This window comes from Nuphar pumila, chromosome 14 (assembly GCF_984573655.1).
Source record: "Nuphar pumila chromosome 14, dmNupPumi1.hap1.1, whole genome shotgun sequence".
Taxonomy (NCBI): Eukaryota; Viridiplantae; Streptophyta; class Magnoliopsida; order Nymphaeales; family Nymphaeaceae; genus Nuphar; species Nuphar pumila.
The window spans coordinates 9294475-9317474 of NC_143262.1; the positions used below are offsets into that span (position 1 = coordinate 9294475).

The 23000-nt window shown below is 40.6% G+C and overlaps 1 protein-coding gene across 1 annotated transcript in view; it reads left to right on the forward strand.

Annotated features, from left to right (window-relative positions):
* Positions 1 to 438: 438 nt before the first annotated feature.
* LOC149816292 (potassium channel SKOR-like) overlaps positions 439 to 23000 on the forward strand; it is a 33960-nt gene continuing 11398 nt past the window's right edge. Inside the window, exons 1-3 of the mRNA XM_089986866.1 lie at positions 439 to 561; positions 7367 to 7562; positions 11679 to 12000. Of these exons, the coding sequence (XP_089842992.1) occupies positions 439 to 561; positions 7367 to 7562; positions 11679 to 12000 (641 nt within the window). The remainder of the gene's footprint in view (positions 562 to 7366; positions 7563 to 11678; positions 12001 to 23000) is intronic.

Sequence of the window (23000 nt, forward strand, 5' to 3'; positions counted from 1 at the left end):
GTATGTAACATAGTTAGGTACTTGCTCCGTGAGAAAATGTTTGAATCATTGTCTCCCGCCCCAAATAAGACAAAATGAACGTGGGGATGGTGATATTAACAAATGTTGAATGCGATGGATGCTCGAAATAGCATCCGCCGTGTCCTTAAAAACTCAATTCTTTTTTAACATCTCCCCCTGTTACAAAAAGAACAGGACGAAAGGAACACGTTAAAAAAAATTGAAGGTAAGGGTCCCCGACTCTCTCTCTCCAAGGGGTCACCAACTCAAGAGATGAAGCCGCCATCGAGGCGATGCGAGGTCAGCGACGCCGCGGTAGATCAGACTCTTCTCGATCTGGCCGGCTGGGTGGTTCTCGATGTACTCCTCCCTCGTCAAGGTTCTAGCACTCATGAGCGCGATGGCCACCATGTCGCTGAACAACATCTAGATTCAGCCATGGTTGGGTGGTTCCCGGCGTACTACCCCCTCGTCGATGTTGCCGCTCTTATTGAAGAAGACGAGGAGGTCATGGGTGGTGAGGGCACCGATGTCGCCGTGGAGGACGTCAGTGGGGGAGAGGTGTTGGATTAACCACCACGATTAACGTGGTGGTTATCCACAATGTGGATACATCCCCATTGAGGGGTGATCCTGCTGATAAATCAGCATAGGATAAAGGGGAACGGTTATGCAAACCGTTCCCACCCTATACGTATAAGAACAGGGTATCATGAGCGACCCTGGGTGAAGAAAATCGAAGGTCTACTCACCGACTGCATCTGGTAGCCTGGGCTCGTGAAGGACTGCAGTTCGGCTGAGCAGAAAAATTTTGGCGACCTCCGCCCTCCGTCAATGGCAGCCTCAGGTACGCTGTCTGTTTTTTTTTCTGTATCTTTGCAAAGCCAACCCCATATAGAGAGGCCGATTGGTTGCCGTCGCCAGAAAACCTCCATACGGACCGAACATTGGGTTATGGGCCCACAACCCGCTTCCGCTGCGGGGTGTGCTCTGGGTCGACCAACAAAGCAGGTCACCGTGGGGTGACACTGCTGCTGGTCACCGCCGCCTGTCGCCGTTGGGCGACAGACTGATTAAAAAAAAAAAAGCTTACCTCTGTTTTTTGGGGGGTTTCCTGTCGGCGAGGACCCCGCCGGCGTCTACTTCTTCATCCGCCATTAGAAGGTTGCAGGAGCCGTCGCCGGCGACTATTGAGTCGCCAGATTTCTAAAGGCCTCTGCGGCATCGGTTTTGGCAGGTGGATGGCTGCTTTCGCCGGAGAAGAGGCGGCATTGGTCGCCGGCAGGCGTCGGTGTTGATCGCCGGCAGGCCGCGGCGTTGGTCGCTGACAGGCGGCGGCGGTGAGTGAAACTGCGAAATAGGGTTTTTTGAAAACCCTATTTCATGTTTCACGGTTTAACATCGGGATCCTTTATCGGATCCGGTATGAACTGGGTCCGACCCGGATCTAAGACCCCCGGGTCCGACCCAGATCAAGGTAAACCCCGGGTCAGACCCGGATTCAGTCTTTATCGGGTCTGACCCGGATCCAGACCATACCGGGTCCGACCCGGATCCATGTATTAACCGGGTCCGACCCGGATACGGATGACCCCGGGTTTGACCCAGATCCGGTTTGTACTGGGTCTGACCCGGATCCAGTTTGTATCGGGCCCGACCCGGATCCAGACCATACTGGGTCCAACCCGGATCCGATCAGTACCGGGTCCGACCCGGATCTAGTTGCAACCAGGTCAGACCCGGATCCAGACCATACCGGGTCCAACCCGGATTCGGTCAGTACCGGGTCCGACCCAAATCTAGTTGCAACCGGGTCAGACCCGGATCCAGACCATACCGGGTCTGACCCGAGTCCGGCCTGTACCGGGTCTGACCCAGATCCGGATAATCCCGGGTCTGACCCGGATCCAGTTTGCAGTCGGGTCTGACCCAGATCCAGGAGGGTCCAGGCACTATTTGGCCTGAACCGGATCAGGGACTGACTCATCCCCTTTCCGGGACCGGTTCAGAGTCGTTTTTGGTCAGTTCCTTCCAGTTTTTCACCGGTTCCGAGATGCTAAAACCCTGTTTTCTTAAATATAAGAAAATACAAAGATTTTGGCATACGGTTATAGGGTTTTATGAACTTTTTGTTCATACTTGACCCGGTTCATAAGGTTCAGAACCGGTTCAGACCCTTGGATGACCGGTTCGGGGCTGTTTCAGACCAGTTCAGAGTGCTTTAAGACCGGTTCATGAAACATATGACAGGTTTATTCAGTTTTAGAACCATTTCAAGAGTCATATGTCTGGTCCATTTGGTTTACGGACCATTTTAAGATATAATTTTGCATATTAGCATTAAGGATAGTTAGATGAATCAGTGTTTTCATGTCACCAAAGTGACTGAATACACGTGAGTCATAAATGAATTTTATACTATCATACAGTTCCTAAGCCAATATGCACATTGTACTTAGATTCATGAAACGATAGACGACCCAAAGGTAGTTTTATCGTGTTTGGAATTTAAGTAGGGTAGAATAAGGTAAATGTGTCGAGATACATCACACATGAGTATCCAAAGGTACCTTGTGTTGATGGTCTATCTTCACAAGAACCTTAGTTTTACCGAATATGGTCAGTAGGCGAAGTGGTTTCGCGTGTCAGAGCTCTTACCAAAGTAGGACTCTGATGACCCCTTTCACTCGCCTGGAAAGAAGCATATCAAGGGCCTTTATTATTTTGTTTTTTCCACTAAAGTTTTAGTCTCGTATGAATGCTTCCTGATAAGTGTCTTTTGTCATGCAGTTTCTAGTTCTGTGATTTTAGATGGCTCTAGCTCTATACTTTTTCTATATGAATCTAATTTTAGTGATTGAAAAGAAACTGTTTTATTTGCATTAGGGTATATGGATCTAGATCTGGCCCTAAGGATAAATGAACCTGCTGCCCTCACTGATCAGAGTACTGCTGATCAAAAGATTGCTTTTGAGAAGTGGGAGCGCTCGAATAGGCTTAGCTTGTTGCTTTTGCAATCTAAAGTAGCTAAGAACATTCAAAGTGTTATCCCACAATGCAGAACAGTGAGGGAATTCATGAATGTCATTGAGGCACAGTTTGTGAGTTCAAACAAGGCCAGAGCCAGTACCCTTATGTCAAAACTGATATCTATAAAATATACTGAAGGGGGAAACATTCGCCAGCACATTTTGGAGATGAGAAACATAGCGTCTCAGCTGAATGACATGAAGCTCACCATCTCTGATTCTTTCCTAGTGCATTTAGTTCTAACGTTCTTACCTTTGGAATACGGACCTTTAAAAATCTCGTACAACACACATAATGATGAATGGACATTTAATGAACTCATGTCCAAGTGTGTTGAAAAAGAAGAGAGGATGAAAGGTGAGAATGTGCAGAGTGCACATATGACTTCTCATACATCCAAAGTAGGACCAAGGAAGAATGCATTTAAGAGAAATGCTAGGAAGAAGCCAACTGGGGATAAGTCATCCCAAGATAAGCAATCCAACTCTGCTCCCATAAAGTGCTTCTTTTGCAAGAAGAAGGGACACATAAAGGCAGATTGCATAAAGTACAAGAAGTGGTTGGAAAAGAGAGGTAATTTGTTATTTGTTTCTCATGAATGTAATTTATTACAAATTCCTGAAAATAGCTGGTGGATTGATTCTGGTGCTACTGTTCATATTTTAAACTGTCTACAGTTGTTCCTGAGGAGAAGGGAACCAACAATGCATGAGAAAAGCATCTATTCGAAAAACAAGATGTGTTCACATGTGAAGAGTGTTGGAACCTGCAGGATTACTCTGGATACGGGCGTAGTTTTAGATCTTCATAATGCCTTTTATATTCCATCGTATAGTAGAAACTTAATTTCAATTTCAAAGTTGGATAAATTTGGATATTGTTTTAAGTTTGAAAATTCCAAATTGTTCATATTCAGAAATTCAATTGAAATTGGTTCCGCATCAGTTTATGATGGTTTATATAGATTGAATGTGAAGATCCAAACTCAGGAGTCTTTGACTTCTGAATACCCATTGGTTGGAAATAAACGTAGCATGACAGATGATAAGTCTTACATGCTTTGGTATCGAAGGTTAGGTCATATCTCTGAAAAGAGAATAAAGAGACTGGTAAATGAAGGGATCTTGCAATCTCTAGATTTTACTGACAATGACCCATGTGTTGATTGCATAAAGGCTAAGCATACAAACACATATAAAGAGGGTGCCAAACGCAGTAGTGAGATATTAGAAATAGTCCATATGGATGTATGTGGACCGTTTTCTCCCTGTTACACAGGCGAAAAATATTTCGTCACCTTTATTGATGACTATTCTCGGTATATGTATCTCTACTTGATTTTCGAAAAATCTGATATTTTTCAGATGTTTAAAGAATTTAAGAAAGAAGTAGAGAAACAAACCAATAAGGTTATTAAAATAGTCAGGTCTGATAGAGGTGGCGAATATTATGGTAGATTTACTAAGATGGGGCAAAGGGAAGGACCATTAGCGCGATTTCTTAAAGAGGAAGGCATTGTGCCTCAATATACCATGCCTGGTAGTGCCTATCAGAATGGTGTAGCTGAAAGGAGAAATCGTACGCTTAAAGAAATGGTCAGAGCCATGTTGAATTATTCAACACTTCCCATAAAGTTGTGGGGTGAAGCCTTAAGGACAGTTGTGCATATTTTGAATAAGGTTCCTACGAAATCTGTGCCTAAAACTACTTACGAGCTGTGGACAGGTAGGAAACCATCACTGTCTTATATGTACATATGGGGATGTCCTGCAGAGGCTAAACTATATAACCCCCACATTAAAGCCATTGATCCAAGAACAACCAATGAATATTTCATTGGTTATCCAGAAAGATCAAAAGGATACAGGTTTTATTGCCCATCTCACTCACCACAGATTGTTAAAACGGATAAGGCCAAATTCCTAGAAGATGGTTCAGTAGGATTAAGTGCACTTCAAAGCATTGGTTTTGAAGAAATACAGGATCCAATTTCATCACCTGTTAAGGAAAACATCGAAAGATACCACATTGTTATTTCTAATGATGGTGTGGTTGATCATTCGATTGTTAATGCACAAATCCAAAATGAACCTATTGTGGACAATACAGAAGAGCACGAACAGGATGATCAGGTTCAATCTGAGCCTGAGGAACGACCTGTTTGGAGATCCACAAGAATTAGGAGATCTGTCATACATCCTGATTATGTGGTGTACCTTCAGGAGCCTGGTGATTTCATAGATATGGATGATGACCCGTTGACTTTTATGGAAGCTGTTGAAAGCAAACAATCTTCGCACTGGATTGAAGCCATGAAAGAAGAGTTAGTCTCTATGACTAAAAAACAAGTGTAGGATCTTGTCATGTTACCTAAAGGAGTAAAGCCCGTATGGTGTAAATGGGTGTTTAAGACCAAGAAGGACTCCAAAGGTAACATAGAGAGACATAAAGCAAGATTGGTTGCTAAAGGATTCACCCAGATGGAGGGCATTGACTATAATGAGACATTTTCTCCTGTCTCAACTAAGGAGTCAATGAAGATTATTCTGGCCCTCGTAGCTCATTATGACTTAGAGCTACATCAGATGGATGTGAAAACAACGTTCCTCAACGGGGATCTGAATGAAGAGGTATACATGGAACAACCTCTTGGTTTCTCTGAAAATGATCGTTTTGTTTGTAAGCTTAACAAATCAATATATGGACTTAAACAGGCCTCCCGACAGTGGTATATTAAATTTTCCCAAGTCATTGTGACTTTCGGGTTTACAGAAAATATTATTGATCAATGTATATACCTTAAGGAAAGTGGGAGTAAGTTCATTATATTGATGTTGTATGTGGATGACATCTTACTTGCAACCAACGATATAAAGTTGCTTTCAGAGACAAAACAGTTTCTTGCATCACATTTTGATATGAAAGATATGGGTGAGGCTGCTTATGTTCTTGGCATTGAGATTCGTCGAGACCGAGCAAAAGGGTTTCTAGGCCTCTCCCAAAGATCCTATATAGAAAATGTGTTAAAGCGACATGAGATGGAGAATTGTTCTCCTACTTCTACACCCATATCAAAAGGTGACAAGCTGAGCCTAAAGGATTGTCCACAAAACGATATTGACAAAGCACAGATGAGTGCTTATCCATATGCATCAGTTGTTGGCAGCTTGCAGTACGCGCAGACATGTTCTCGACCAGATATTTCTTTTGCAGTAGGGGTACTTGGCAGATTTCAGTCTAACCCAGGTTTACCCCATTGGAAGGCTGCCAAGAAAGTCTTGCGGTATTTGCAAGGGACAAAAGACTATATGTTAACGTATCATAAAGTTGATCTCCTCGAGGTCATTGGCTACTCAGATGCGGATTTAGGAGGATGCCTTGATAGTAGAAAGTCTACTACTGGGTACGTCTTCTTACTTGCTGGGGGAGCGATCTCTTGGAGGAGTGGAAAGCAGACGACCATTGCTGCCCACACCATGGAGGCAGAATTCATTGCATTATACGAGACTACTTTGCAGGCTATATGGTTAAAGAACTTCATATCACAGTTAAAGGTGGTCGATTCTATTGGGAAGCCACTGAAGGTCTATTGTGATAATGAAGCTGCAGTGTCCTTTTCGAACAACAACAAAAGTACTACGTCATGCAAGCATATCGAATTGAAGTATTTTGTTGTTAAAGAAAGGACGGAGAATCATTTAGTGCATATTGTCAATATTGGTACCAAAGAGATGATCGATGATCCTCTTACTAAAGGGCTAGCACCGGAATTATATTCCGAACATGTAATGAGGATGGGATTGTTAAACTCTTTTTGACATATGCATATAAATAAAGTGATCACTTTTAGTTTTTTGATTCTCATCATGGTTGTTGTCAATCTCCTAAGGATTAGAGATTCAACTAAGGACCTTTAGAATAGATTATAAAGGCCAATCTATTCATCAAGTTATTTCCATAAGGTTTTCTGGTTAAAAAGATTTATCGTCGGATCAAGTGGGAGAATGTTGGATTAACCACCACGATTAACGTGGTGGTTATCCACAATGTGGATACATCCCCATTGAGGGGTGATCCTGCCGATAAATCAGCATAGGATGAAGGGGAACGGTTATGCAAACCGTTCCCACCCTATGCGTATAAGAACAGGGTATCATGAGCGACCCTGGGTGAAGAAAATCGAAGGTCTACTCACCCACTGCATCTGGTAGCCTGGGCTCGTGAAGGGCTGCAGTCCGGCTGAGCAGAAAAATTCCGGCGACCAACTCCCGCGACCTCTGCCCTCCGTCAATGGCAGCCTCAGGTACGCTGTCTGTTTTTTTCTGTATCTTTGCAGGGCCAACCCCATACAAAGAGGCCGATTGGTTGCCGTCGCCGAAAAACCTCCATACTGATCCAACAAGAGGAACCCAGACTTGACACTAAGGGAGATGAGGGTCTACGAGATCTTTTGGGCGTCGACGAAGCCGGACTTGTCGACACCGGTGAAGAAGATGGTGCCCCTGACTTTGAGGACGGTGCGGGTGAAGATGGTGCCCCCTTTCTTCTTCTTCATTCTTTCCCCATCAAACAAAGGACATTTGTTGGGCTTAGAACAAAAAGATCAGAATGAACAAAACTAATGTTTTGTTTTGTTCTTTTTGTTCATTTCATCCAACCTTGGACAGCGCATCAAACATTCTATGAGAGTACTCAATTTACTTGAACTTTGGACACTTTTCTTTAATAAGTTCCAAGAAAGATCTGGGTTGGCGTAGTGGGGTGGGGCCTTGCCAGATGATCTGTCAAGATCTGATTCTCATGAGTGATACCCTTCTGCCCAAGCCAATGTCCAGCATAGGCTCTCGGGACAGGGTCCTAGCCTCAGAGCTTTTTGTTGCCGGCATGATCATAGGTATGGCAGGCTGAGTAAGTGCGATCAGGTTTTTGTGTCCGGTGCATTTTCTTCGGGTTATAAATTGAAAAAAATAATTCAAGAAAGGTAAGAGCATCTCGTGGTATCTCTCTCTCTCTCTTTCTAAGAATTATGTTCACATACGTGCAGATGAAGGGCTCAACTAATGCTGATATATTTTTTTTATAAAAAAAAATACCAGAATTTTAAAATATCGCCCGACTTTTCCTCAACATTTTTTCAAATAAAGCTATTGTGACGTTGTTTTAACAAATTACAAAATAAATATATTGTTTCAAAACTATAAGTCATTCTAAACATATCATTTGCAAGACAAACAGTTCTTAATTATAGCTAAATTATATGATATATATGTAAAAATAGTTCTTATACCTAAATTATATGATATATACGTAAAATATATTTATAATAGCTATTTGTGTTCGCCTTGCTAAGCCTGTTTCAAGAGTTCGATGAGCTCCTTATGAGCCGAGCCTTGAGTTGCTCATCTTGTTTCTGAGCCCTATTTATTCTTAATTATCCAAATCCAATTAAGCAAAATAGAACCAATCGAACCGAACCATATCTGTTAATCATTGGCACGATCTCTCGACATTCGCATGATCTGGTGCAATTACGTAGTTGCACCGAAATAAGTGTGCCACCAATCCTTTTGCATGACACTTGTCGAACGACCCCCTTTTGGGGTCCCACATTCAGAACTAGACACATGGTTATCGGTCAATGGAAGCAGCTTTTCTTTTTTGTGCAACTGAATTGCACTTGATCCTCGGTCCAAGTTACATAAGCACGGAGCGCCCGCACCAGTTGCTCTTTAGTTCATTTTGGGTCACAGGGATACGCCATTTTGGTGGCATGTCCTGCTCGGGCACGTGGACATCAACACTAACACGTATGAATAATATTTTAATATTTAAATTAAATATATTTTAATGTTTAAAAATACTTATAACAATCAAATATATTTTTATTATTAAAATATAAAAAATAGCTTTTATTTATTACAAATTAAAAAATTTCATTTTCACGTATCATATTTTTCAAAAAAAAATTGAACCTGCGATACTCATCCAATAGTTCCCTCCTGTTTGGGATAGCTGGGATGGGCGTTTATGGGGTTTATGCATTTGAGAAAGTTGGCAGCCACAGTGACAAACGTTTTAAAGGGCAATTTCTCGTTTCTCAAAAACTTGTGAGAGATTGAATTTTTTTATAAAATCTCACTTTTTTTTTTGAAAAAAAATCTCGGCAATAAATAAATAAATTAAAAAATATACATTTATTTTTTATAAGAAAATACAACAACAACAACAACTACGCCTTCATCCCAAAACAATTGGGGTCGGCGATATGAACCAAAAAAGAAAATCATTCTGGGTCTTCCACATGAATCCTTCTCCTCCAATCATTTTTATCCAATGCCATGTCCTCGGTGAGGTTCAAAGCATTCATATCCTTTCCTATCACCTCCATCCATGTCTTCCTAGGCCTACCCGACCTCTTTTGACTAATATAATTTCCCATTTCCCATTATCTCTTTTAATAAAAATTATTTAAAAATAAAAATACATGTTTTGGGGGGATAAATAGTCATTTAAAACATAAATATCGTGTTTAAATCATGGTATTTATGTTTTTCATAAATCTCGCAAGATTTTGAAAAACTTGCGAGAAATTGCCGTTTTAAACTTTCAGGCAATTTCTCACGATATTATCTCAATATTTTCATAAATCTTGCGATATTTGTCACTGTGGTGGCAGCTGCCAAATCCATCTTTTAGCGCAAATACAAAGGAGAAATTAAGGGCCTCACTTCTCATTCCAAATGTATAAACGCCCATCCTTGCGCCGAGATTCCAAACGGAACCGTCGTGAGCGTTTGACCAAGATTTTGCTTCAAAAACACCAAATGCATAAACGCCCATCCCAGTGCCGAGATTCCGAACAGACACTAAGGAAAACCAACAGGAGATCCGACCGTTTGATAGGAACAGTTTGTACAAGTCACCCTTCTATGGGATGTTGCAAGTTTGAACAGCATTGGTACATGAGTGGCTGAATAACTGCCTGGTTGTAAGCTTGTCTACTTAAAAAAGAGGGGGACCTTAGTCCTTCAGCTTGATCATGAGAAAGAGGTTCCCAAACATAATGACAAATCTGGAAAGCTTTATGACAATCTCGAGAAAATATCGTGAGAAATTACTCGAAAGTTAAAAACAGTAATGTCTCACTATATTTTCAATTTCTTGTGAGTTTTTGGTCAAAAAAATAAAAATATCGCATTTTAAACGTGATATTTATGTTTTATTGGCTATTTATCATAAAAAATCTTGTTGTTTTTATTTTAAAACAACTTTTTATATATATTTTATTATAACAAATTAATTTTAATATTTTTATTTATTTTTTATCGAAAAAAAATACAAGATTAAAACAAACAATTTCTCGCAAGTTTTTTGCTGCCGATATTTTGCCGTTTTTTAACGTTTGTCACTAAATAAACGTCACGTTCACTGCCTGTGTCCGGACTCTCATCCTCCACGCGTTACTTCCGTCTCCGTCATTCTTCAAATTTTCTATTATGGTCGCCTCCTTCTCCCTCCCTGCGCTCTATAAATATTCTCTTCCACCGAGAGTAGACGGACTGGCTACGACTCTGAAAACCCTATAGCGCTGTGGAGCTACCAGTGGCGGAGAGCCAATCGGAAAGAGAAAAGAGAAAGGAGAAAGGAGAAAGGAGGAGCACAACGACGATCTCTGCTGATGCTCGCCTTTAACCATTTAAAGTGCAAAATATCGGATGCCTTTAGGCGTCACAGCAACAAGGCGATCGTGAAGCTTTAGTAGAAACAGAAAAAAAGAAAAGAAAAAGAGTTTGTGGTGAGTGACGGATCGTTTTATGTCATTTTCTTTGTTATCGGTTAAACTGAAGGATAATTGCAAAAGAGATGAACGGAAGTGAACGTCTTTCCGTTCCTTCTTCTTTTCTCTTTTTCGTTTGCATAAATGTGCGTGTTTGATCTTCACCGTTCTCGGGTTATCTCGAGTTCTAATTCACTTTTCTTGCTTTTGCTTCTGCAGACTTGGAGATTTCCGATTGTTGTGGTAATTCTGCGATCTTTTGTAGCATTTTTTATGTAATTATCGGGATTCAAATGGAACTATCACAGGAAGATCATTATAGATCCGATTTTCATTATTTAATTCCATTTGAAGTTTCGAAATATCAATATTTCTTGATTTTTCTTTTCTTGAACAATTGAGGTGTGCGGGATTTGGATAATGAACTAAAAAATCTGAGCGTGAATCTTGAAATTTAAGTCCGAACTCGATTTTGATCAATGAAGGATGGAATTCACATGGTTTTTCGTACTTTCTCGAGTTTTCTCCCGATCGAAGTTCGGGATAAAAAGAAACTAATCCTCAAATCTCAGGAAGTTTTCTCAGATTTGTCAGTTTGAAGCTTCGATCCTAGTGATCACATGCAAACTCGGATACTTTTTTATTTCTAAGAAAAAATTGAGTTTTTCCCTCCCTCTTTTGTTTCTGAAGGTCAGCTGAATGAATTTTTTTTTAAGGAAGAATCCTTCCTGGTTTGAAATGCATATTCCGGATCCTGATTTTGAGGGTTTCCAAAAATGTATCACTTTTTTTTTTCTTACTGCAACGTGATTTTGATTCTTGTTGTTGTCTATTTGCTATTTATTTAATTCATCTAGAATCTTCGGTTCAGAAACGGTTTGTGATTCCGAGTCGCTTGTCTTGATCACTCGTGTAGGAATATTTGGATCCTTGGAGGCAGTGTGCCCGGCGTCTCTTGATTCTCCACGAACGAAAATATCCATCGGCATGGCTTCTCGGGGTGGGCGTGAGGAGTTGCTTGAAGAGTTCGAGGTGGAGGAGGTGAGGGAGACAATCAATTCGTCTCGGGGAAGCCGGTTCGCGTTGCTGTCTGTCGAGTTGGGTCTGGATGGGGGCCGCCCACTCGGGAGCCGGCGGAGCGTCATCAAGGGCCTCACAGGGTTCGCCAGCTTCGTCATTCGCCCGGATAACCCGTAACTCTCTCTCTCTCTCTCTCTCTCTCTCTCACACACACACACAGGCCTGCGCACGCACGCACGTGCATACATACACACACACATCAATAGTTCTGTGGGCTGGGTACCATAGTCGTACGCCACCGGGATACGGTTAAAAAGGTGCGAGGCACTCGAATATTGCATAGTTTTTTCATTAAAGATGACGTACACACTGTTATGAGAGCCTTGAATGACATGTACCACCATTGAATCTCCCGATCTGTTATGGTCGTGTAACCAGGTTACTGGTTATGTCGGGTCACCCAATGCACGTAACAGTTGATGGGGGAGGTGTGTGTGGGCCCCACTTTCACATATCCCAAGTGAGACGTGCGGTGGAGGTTAAATGTAATCGACCATTGGTAGTATACAATAACACCCTATCTGCACTCTTTAAATCTCTGCCCCGATTTCCATGAGTAGGCTGAACACCCATACGAAAGTTGTGGCTTGGCTCATCCATAGCTCGTCGAGGCTCGTATATTGATGTGATTGCACTTGATATGCTGCCGCCGTTCAGTTTAGCGCACGTACGGTGTGTATGATTCTAGTAATTAAAATTGGCTGGACCAGTCGGCACGGTAAAGAGTAGGGGATTCAGGGAGCGGCTATGTGCCATGGCCAGCATGTTATGTGGGGGCCTGCACTCTGTAACTGTGGGCTCCATACAATGCTGTCATGTGATTGGTTATGACACTTAGCCATGTCACTTAACCGCTCCGATCTCAACTCAGGTAAAGAGTGGGCCTCCACTTGCTTGACTTGAGATTCCCTTGGTGATTTCTTAAGGAACATTTTACTCATCGCCTCAGTCATCATGGAGGCCATACCGGTGGCGTGTTGGACGTCACCTGTTTTGGAAGCAATAGGCAGTCACCTCTCTTTTATAATCGTGATGACGATGGCCGTGAGAGTTTCCTCCGACCATTACGTATCGAGATGCATAGGAGAGAAAAATGAGACTGGTACTAATGAATGGATGGCTTAGATCAGTGCCTCTTTGAGTCTTTTCATCTTAACACGATCTTTAGTGATCTGACTCAGAACAAAGTGTTCTGCCCAATCACTGGCTGCCACGTTCCACATCTGTCACCCTCCTTTAAAGCCTTGTTTGGAAACTGGAGGCAGCCGGAGTGGATCTGGGGAAAATTCAGCGCCACTGACTGTTTGGGGAGGACGGAAAAAAAGAGGGATCTGGGGTGACATTTGCCACATCAAGTTCCTCGTTTCAGCTATCACCTTAATGAGGTGGTAGTTGCCAACTATTACCCTGGTTCCCACACCGACGGAGCTTCCGGCTGCTCCAGTTCCTCTTTCGATACCCTTCCAACTTTTTAATGCAGCTTTAAAGTGGCATTCCAAACAGGTAACCAGTTGGAAGTACTAAATCTCCATTAGAGTTATACCAATAGCCCCAAACATGCACTTGGATATTTGTCAAAACCATGAGAACTATGGATTCCATATTTGCATCATTAGCTGCCATCAACTGGCAGTTTCCAAACAAGGCATAAAAGGGAGCCCAACTCCTCCCTCGCCTCTCAAAAGGGTAGAACACTTGCAAAGTGTTCGCCCCGAGCATTGGATCACGCCTCCGATATATCTTTAAGATGGTTGGCTACTAATGATATATGATCCTGACAATAGCCTCATCTTGCATACATGGTGATCATACAATAGACAATCAGTTTGGTAGTAATATGGAAGCTTGCACCACAGTGGGGGATCGCCTGCACGGTCAGCGGGATGATATGAAGACGCCAGATCAAACCCTGCTGGCACACGAGTTTATCCGTAGCTGCTTAAGGTAGAGTGGTCATGGGCCCTACTCGGTGTTTGCCTCGCTGGAGGCAGGTCTGTTAAGTGACCCGATTCTTGTCGAGGGTTCCTGGTCATTAAAAAAAAATAGAAGCTTGCTTAGCTCCATGTTCACATAGATGGGATGAGACCAATCTACTCCCCTAGTTCAGGATGGAGGTTAATCTATGGTTCGATTGAGCTGATCTATGGTCAGCCCATGAGAAGTACAGTCGACCGTGTGTACGGTGTCATCAGTTGTGGGCCGCAGGTGTTAAATTAAAGGCTAGAGAACCCAGTAAATTAACATTGGGTCTTCGGGTAACTGTGAAGCCATTCCTTTTATCTTTTAAGAGGTTGGCAATGGCCGGATGATTGCAAGGTTACGGTGTCGCAAGGACTTGATCACACAGCTAATGGTATTGGTTTCCATGTTTTTTGTTGGGTGAAAGAATCTTGATCTTTATCGCACCGCATATCTCACTTGATGGAGATGTTAGTAGGCCCTACTCTCCAAAAAGGATCCTATCAAAGGAACTGTCCCAGTGTTCCAGCTGATACATCTAGACGGCTCCAAATCTAGGTGAAGATGTGGATTAATCCCAGTTGTTAGTTGGATGGCTAGGATTGATATACAAGGGATTTCATTACTTGATGGGATGCATTCTCCCCACTCACGCTCCCAAGTGAGATGCCCGTTGGGAATCGAATGTAACCAACAATCCGTTAATATATTTTTCAATCCCCCAAATAGTTAGAAACAACACAATATCACATGTTTCAGCCAATATTTATGGATGCACATCTTCATGTGCATATGGAGGCGCAATAACCCATGTTTGTAAGTGCAACTTAAGAGCAGATTCATCCGTCACTCTAAACCAGTAATAGCCTCTCTAACCTCAAATCGGTTTCACCCATCCCTTATGCCATCTTTATCTTCACACGTACCCTTCTTTGAGATTTCAAGTTGTTTTGATCAAATCAGACTCCACAGTTAAAAAAAACACAAGACACAAAATATAAGTTCGGTCACTTTGAAGTGCCTAAGTCCACAGGTAAAAGGCTCTGACTCTCACACTCAATGTGAGAGCCATGGATCTTCTTTATTTTTTATTTACAGTGTACAAGATAGTATTTGAGGAGCCTTCTCTCTCTAACTCTCATCTTTGAGCTATTTAATTACATTGGACTTCTCTACAATGGGATTCAATCTTATCATTATTTTGGGTCTCCTGAGTGTTGATTTGGACTCTAGCTGATCTTTTTGAGAGAGTTCTACATTAGAAACTTCTTTTTTTGGCCGATCCTTTTGAGAGAGTCATGAACCATCACAAGTCTTGAGACTTGGTTTATCTGGTTTATCACTTATCTCCTCCTGGTCAATCCTTCTTCTGTCCTGGTTCAGTGTGCCTTAACACTGAGATGTGATTTACATCATTCATTTAGTGAAGATCAACATTTAAGTCGCCGAAATGCAACTTTTGGGCAGGATTTTCTACGCAATCAAAAATCAATGGTTGACAAAATACAAAATTTGTGATTTAAAAATCATATTTTTTGTTAAAGAAATATGATCCATGGATCATTTCTTATTAAATCGTCTATGTCGAATCCATCTATAGGGTCAGATTGCATCATAAAATTTAATAAGGGTAGATAGGGGATGATGTTTGATAGCTGAGCATAGATAACATTACACCTAATTTGAAGTATTATTTTGAATGCGACTAGATATTTTTTAATTGAGAAAAAAAATAGCATTTTGATAAACTCTTTGCACCATCTGAGCATGGAAGAATTGTTTAGTTGATGATGATCAAAACATGCTTAAAACCTATTAACCATGATGAAAGTGTCACGTGATAACGCGAGATATCGGACAGGAGTGCTCATGACAGTCTCTTAGAAGAGACCCATCGATGAGAACTCCTTTTGTTTGTGTGAGGCCTACACTTCACAGCTTTGCATGATAACGAAAATGACGACATACATTCGTATGAATGCAAATTTTGTGCTGTGATTTAAGCATTGATGGGAGACAAGACGAAAAGTCTTGTGATTTAAAGATGATAAATAATAGCAGTGAACCGCGTATGCTTATTGGTTCACGACGAAAGAAGGGGACATCAGGTTTTTGACTAACCAGAAAGCATTAGTAATTAGATTTTTTTTTTATGTTTAAGCTGTTCAGTCCATGACAATCTTACTATACTTTTTTAATCATTTTAATTAAGATTTTAAAGGTCAATTTGTTATTTTTCCCTAAAAAAAGATTTTAAAGGTCGATAAAAACATCGAGAATCCATGAAATAAACCGCACCAGATAGAATTAGAAACCTTGATCGAGAATTTTAAAAGTGATGCCCAACAACTTATTGTTATAATGAGACCCTGTTTTTTGCAGGAATTATTTTGGTAAATATTGATTTTCCCACCAATAGGGCTCCGCTTGGTTGGTAGGAGCAGCTAGTGCACGTCACCTTGTGTTGGGACGTTGCAAGTTCAAATCGCAATGATATCGTTGTATAACTGGTAGGGGTCTGCCTAACCCCACCTTGCCTTTTAAAAACAAAAATTTGATTTCCTCACCAACAGCGGTTCCGCATGGTTGGTAGGAGCTGTTAGTGCAGGTATCCTTGTCGCGAGACTTTGCATCCTTGTGGTGGGACTTTGCATGTTCAAAACCCAGTGGTACGTTGAATAATACCTGGTGGGGGAGGTATGCCTAACCCCAGTTTGCCTTTCAAATATATATATATATATATATATATATATATATATATATATATATATATATATATATATATATATATATATATATATATATATATATATATATATATATATATATATATATATATATATATATATATATATATTGATTTACCAAATGTGGGTGTGAAAATTACTTCTAAGGGCTATGGGAATCATCTGTTTTTAATAAATCCAACCGCCAGATTTTATAATTACATGGCATCAACACATGACGACTTGGCATTTTGGATCTGACTTTTTTATTTCTTTTTGCTAAATGGGGGAGAAATCACCTCGCTCTACAATATTAGAGCTCATTGCATAAAACCGAGAGGGTGGTGTATGTTCGCCCCCGATGATTCACTGAATCCCACGTCTGTGTTCGGGGCTTTGAATGAGCACCACGTATACAAGCACATGGGGCTCGTATTCCCGTGTATGTTGACATAACTTTGCATCGGACTCTGGTGTTGTTGCAAAGACTTAAGTACCCTTTCTTGCTATTCTTCTCATAAAGTGATGGTTTGAGAAAATGACAAAAATGCCCTTTATTCAAAAAAGAAAAAACAAACAGTTCAAAAAAAGGACAAACATGTCCTCCATCCAGAAAGTCGAGGATGATGTTGACTCTTCAAAGTCTTCTTCTTTTTCTGTTCAAAAAAAGGACAAACATGTCTTCTTCTTCTTTCTCCGTAAAACACTGTAAAACCCTCTCTCTCTCTAGAGAAGAAATCAAGGGAAACAAAGAGTTCTTCCTGGAGAAGGCCATGAACATCAACCCTCTCACTCTCTCTCTCTTCTCTCTCTACTTCTGTGCACATCCAACAGACGATCCTATATTGCTCCATCGTCATCTTCTTCTTCTTCCTTCTTCGTAAAACACTGTAAAACCCTCTCTCTCTCTCTCTAGAGAAGAAATCAAGGGAGGTAAAGGGTTCCTCCTGGAGAAGGCCATGAACACCAACCCTCTCACTCTCTCTCCCTTGTCTCTCTACTTATGTGCCTGATTTAGAGTTTTTGCCCTTACAGGAGGAGGGTCCGGGGGTTCATCCCAGCATGGGTAGCATCATTCAACTAAATGAGTTGTGGAACCTGATTTAGAGTTTTTGCCCTTACAGGAGGGGGGTTTGGGGGCTCCTCCCAGCGTGGGTAGCATCATTGAACTTGAAGAGTTGTGGAGTCTGATTCAAAGTTTTTATCCATTCATATTTTAAGCCATTAGATCTCATTTTTGAACATCCACGCATGTGCAGTTTGCTTTCATCATGTTCAGTTGCTTTCTAGATTATACTTTGAATTCTTGTGCATTTTAGATCTATCGATTTGTATGTAACCAAAGCTCATTTTAACTTGAATTTTTTACTGCAACTTCATGCATATGTCTTCATGCTTTCCACCAAAAATCAGATCATTCTGAGTTTGTTTGGCCCACTTTAAAAATCGAGATTCAAAACCTGTTATTTTGCACCGTCAGGATTTTAGCAGAATCAGGACCAACTTGCGGAAGTGATTTCTCCCTAACTAGAGATGATCTTTCCGATCCGTAAAAAGGGTTGTTTTTTAAATTGAATCTAGTTTGTTCATACCAAATTTCAGCGATTTTTATGGTGTTTTCGTACCAGTTTCGGGTCAAAAACCATAACCCTGTCACCCTGTGTCATTTTAACGGCTCAGATTTTGATCCATTTTGTTTGAATTTTATTTTCCTAATGGAAGATCATTTTTCAATTCTGTAAAACGGGTTCTCTTTGTTTATGTGTCTAGTTCATCCCTGTAAATTTTTAGAATTTTTCATGGTCAATTATTATTTTATTTTGATTAAATACCAGAACCTTGTATCCAAATTTTATAAATGTTCTGATTTTGGCCCCCATATCATGACTGTTGTAGCACTTCTTCAACAAATCGTTATTTGATTGGCAATATTCTTCAGCAAATTATTGTTATGATTTTTTTGAGTCTCTAATGAGTCTCTACTATGATTTGTAGTATTTTTGGGTCTCCAACGAGCCTCACAATGATTTATAGTGTTGTTCGATCTTTTAACTATGATTTATAGTGCTTTGGGGTCTTCAACGAGCCCCACAACGATTTGTAGTGTTTTTCGGTCTTTTAACTATGATTTATAGTGTTTTCGGGTCTCTAACGAGACCCACAACAATTTATAGTGTTGTTGGACCTCGCTATAGCGATTTGTAGTGTTTCTCGCTAAACACTACAGCGATTTGTGATACAAATCGCTATCCAAATCAGGACCAACTTGTCAGGGTCATATCTCCCTAACCAGAGATCAGATTTCAAATCCGTAAAAAGTGGTGTCTTCGTTATGAAGTTTAGTTTGTTCTTGTAAATTTTCAGCGATTTCTATGGTCATTTGATACCCCATTTGGATCTAAAACCAGACCCCTATCAGTCTGCCTTATTTGAATGACATAGGTTTTTATTTCATTTTGTAAGAGTCATATCTCCCTAACGAAAGATCATTTTTCAAATCCGTAAAAAGTGTTTTCTTTCTCTATGTGTTTAGTTTATATCTGGAAAGTTTTATAACTTTTTATGCTCATTTGATATTTCGAACTTGTTAAAAACCGAGACATGTTATAAAATGTTATAAAACTTAAAAAGTTTGAAACTTCCTCTATGTGTCTCGATTTTTAACAGGTTTGAAATATCAAATGAGCATAAAAAGTTATAAAACTTTCCAGATATAAACTAGACACATAGAGAAAGAAAACCCTTTTTACGGATTTGAAAAATGATCTTCCGTTGGGGAGATATGACTCTTACAAAATGAAATAAAAACCTATGTCACTCAAATAAGGCAGACTGATAGGGGTCTGGTTTTAGATTCAAATGGGGTATCAAATAACCATAAAAATCGCTGAAAATTTACAGGAATAAACTAGACTTTATAACGAAAACACCATTTTTTACGGATTTGAAATCCCATCTCTGGTTAGGGAGATATGGCCCTGACAAGTTGGTCTTGATTTGGATAGCGATTTGTATCACAAATCGCTGTAGTGTTTAGCGATTTGTAGTGTTTCTCGCTAAACACTACAGCGATTTGTGATACAAATCGCTATCCGAATCAGAACCAACTTGTCAGGGTCATATCTCCCTAACCAGAGATGGGATTTCAAATCCGTAAAAAGTGGTGTCTTCGTTATAAAGTCTAGTTTATTCCTGTAAATTTTCAGCGATTTTTATGGTTATTTGATACCCCATTTGAATCTAAAACCAGACCCCTATCAGTCTGCCTTATTTGAGTGACATAGGTTTTTATTTCATTTTGTAAGAGTCATATCTCCCCAACGGAAGATCATTTTTCAAATCCGTAAAAAGGGTTTTTTTTCTCTATGTGTCTAGTTAATATCTGGAAAGATTTATAACTTTTTATGCTCATTTGATATTTCGAACCTGTTAAAAATCGAGACACATAGAGGAAGTTTCAAACTTTTTAAGTTTTATAACATTTTATAACATGTCTCGGTTTTTAACAGGTTCGAAATATCAAATGAGCATAAAAAGTTATAAAACTTTCCAGATATAAACTAGACATATAGAGGAAGAAAACCCTTTTTACGGATTTGAAAAATGATCTTCCGTTAGGGAGATATGACTCTTACAAAATGAAATAAAAACCTATGTCACTCAAATAAGGCAGACTGATAGTGGTCTAGTTTTAGATCTAAATGGGGTATCAAATGACCATAGAAATCGCTGAAAATTTACAAGAATAAACTAAACTTTATAACGAAGACACCACTTTTTACGGATTTGAAATCCAATCTCTGGTTATGGAGATATGACCCTGACAAGTTGGTCCTGATTCGGATAGCGATTTGTATCACAAATCGCTGTAGTGTTTAGCGAGAAACACTACAAATCGCTATAGCGAGGTCCAACAACACTATAAATCGCTGTGGGTCTCGTTAGAGACCCGAAAACACTATAAATCATAGTTAAAAGACCGAAAAATACTACAAATCGTTGTGGGGCTCGTTGGAGACCACAAAGCACTATAAATCATAGTTAAAAGATCGAACAACACTATAAATCATTGTGAGGCTCGTTGGAGACCCAAAAATACTATAAATCATAGTAGAGACTCATTAGAGACTCAAAAAAATCATAACAATAATTTGTTGAAGAATATTGCCAATCAAATAACGATTTGTTGAAGAAGTGTTACAACAGTCATGATATGGGGGCCAAAATCAGAACATTTATAAAATTTGGATACAAGGTTCTGGTATTTAATCAAAATAAAATAATAATTGACCATGAAAAATTCTGAAAATTTACAGGGATGAATTAGACACATAAACGAAGAGAACCCGTTTTACAGAATTGAAAAATGATCTTCCATTAGGAATATAAAATTCAAACAAAATGGATCAAAATCTGAACCGTTAAAATAACACAGGGTGACAAGGTTATGGTTTTTGACCCGAAACTGGTACGAAAACACCATAGAAATCGCTGAAATTTGGTATAAACAAACTAGATTCAATTTAGAAAACAACCTTTTTTACGGATCGGAAAGATCATCTCTGGTTAGGGAGAAATCACTTCCGCAAGTTGGTCCTGATTCTGCTAAAATCCCGACGGTGCAAAATAACAGGTTTTGAATCTCGATTTTTAAAGTGAGTCAAACAAACTCAGAATGATCTAATTTTTGGTGGAGAGCATGAAGACATATGCATAAAGTTGCAGTAAAAAATTCAAGTTAAAATGAGCTCTGGTTATATACAAATCGATAGATCTAAAATGCACAAGAATTCAAAGTATAATCTAGAAAGCAACTGAACATGATGAAAGCAAACTGCACATGCGTGGATGTTCAAAAATGAGATCTAATGCCTTAAAATATGAATGGATAAAAACTTTGAATCAGACTCCACAACTCTTCAAGTTGAATGATGCTACCCACGCTGGGAGGAGCCCCCAAACCCCCCTCCTGTAAGGGCAAAAACTCTAAATCAGGTTCCACAACTCATCAAGTTGAACGATGCTACAGTTAGTGTGCAGGTCAGTCGGTGTTTGATGGAGAAATGTTGGATCGTTTGTTGGATGTGCACAGAAGTAGAGAGAGAAGGGAGAGAGAGTGGGATGAGGTTTTACCCCTCTCTTGTAAGGGTAAAAACTCTGAATCAGGCTTCACAAGAGTCAATGTATAGGTCAGTCGGTGCTTGATGGAGCAATGTATGATCTTCTAATGGATGTGCACAGAAGCAGAAATAGAAGGGAGAGAGAGAGTGAGAGGGTTGATGTTCATGGCCTCCTCTAGGGGAGATTTCTTTCTCGGATAATCCTACAGTGCAGAGACTGGGTCTTAAATAATCATCTTCGGGGCACTTAAGTCTTTACAACCACTCCTTTTTCAAGAACCGTCATTTTTTTTTGCACCAATGGAGGAGAGGGTACTTAAGTCTTTGCAATCTTATCAAACTCCAACGCTAATTAATGCTGACAAACATGGGGATACGAGACGCACATGCTTACATACGTGGTGCTCTTTGGGACCCCCAATCATGAGATGTAGCTAACTGCCCTGTTCGCGGGGGGAACATATAACCTGCTTTGCATAAAACCCATAGCCCCCTTTTGTCTACTAGGAAGTACACACCCCCTCGCCTACTAGGATACACATGGAAAGCGTGGAGCCCTCGGAGTGGGAGAGGCCTAGACTGTTAGACGGGCAGTCTAGGTTCAAATCCCATGGACGTCACTCCCTTGCGTAAGCCGAAGCTTGGTGACTCCCTAGGGTCGAGGGGTAAGACCTCAGAGTTTTACACATGGACAGAGATTGTAGTACGTCTGGCTGAGCTAGCGCGGCTAGGTCTCTGCACCTGAGGCAGTTTCTTCGAGTAAAAATTCAAAAAAAAAAAAGTATGCACAAAAAGCATGGAGCCCACTCCCACTTGCACACCCACGCAAATACGGGATCCACGGACAGGCAAGGCAACTCGTCCTGTGCAACCATTTGAAATACATTTTGTTGTCCCAAAGTGTTTCGCCCTCTCCCTTGGAATAGGAGAGGACAGGACAGCATGGCCTCCTTGTCCTCTCCTGGCTCAGAATCAAACGCCCCCTTATGAGCCATCCCTAACAAATGAATGAAACCTCATGCACTAAGTGGTAGTAAACTAATAGTAAGATAGAGTTGTGCGATCTTAACTATTCTTTACCAAGACCACGAGGACTCGGTTCATCTTGTAGGGGGACTCGTGAATGTCACTAAGCTGATTGAAATCACGAGTTTGAAACTCATGGAGGCGTCCCTTTCTGCAAGGTTGAAGCTGGGTTACTTCTCGACAGTAAGGGGGGATCCTAAGGGCTTTTTTTTTTGAAAGGCAAGCTGGGGTTAGGTGTCCCATGTGGCAGAGGGATTCGATCCTGGGCCCTCAGCTTGACAC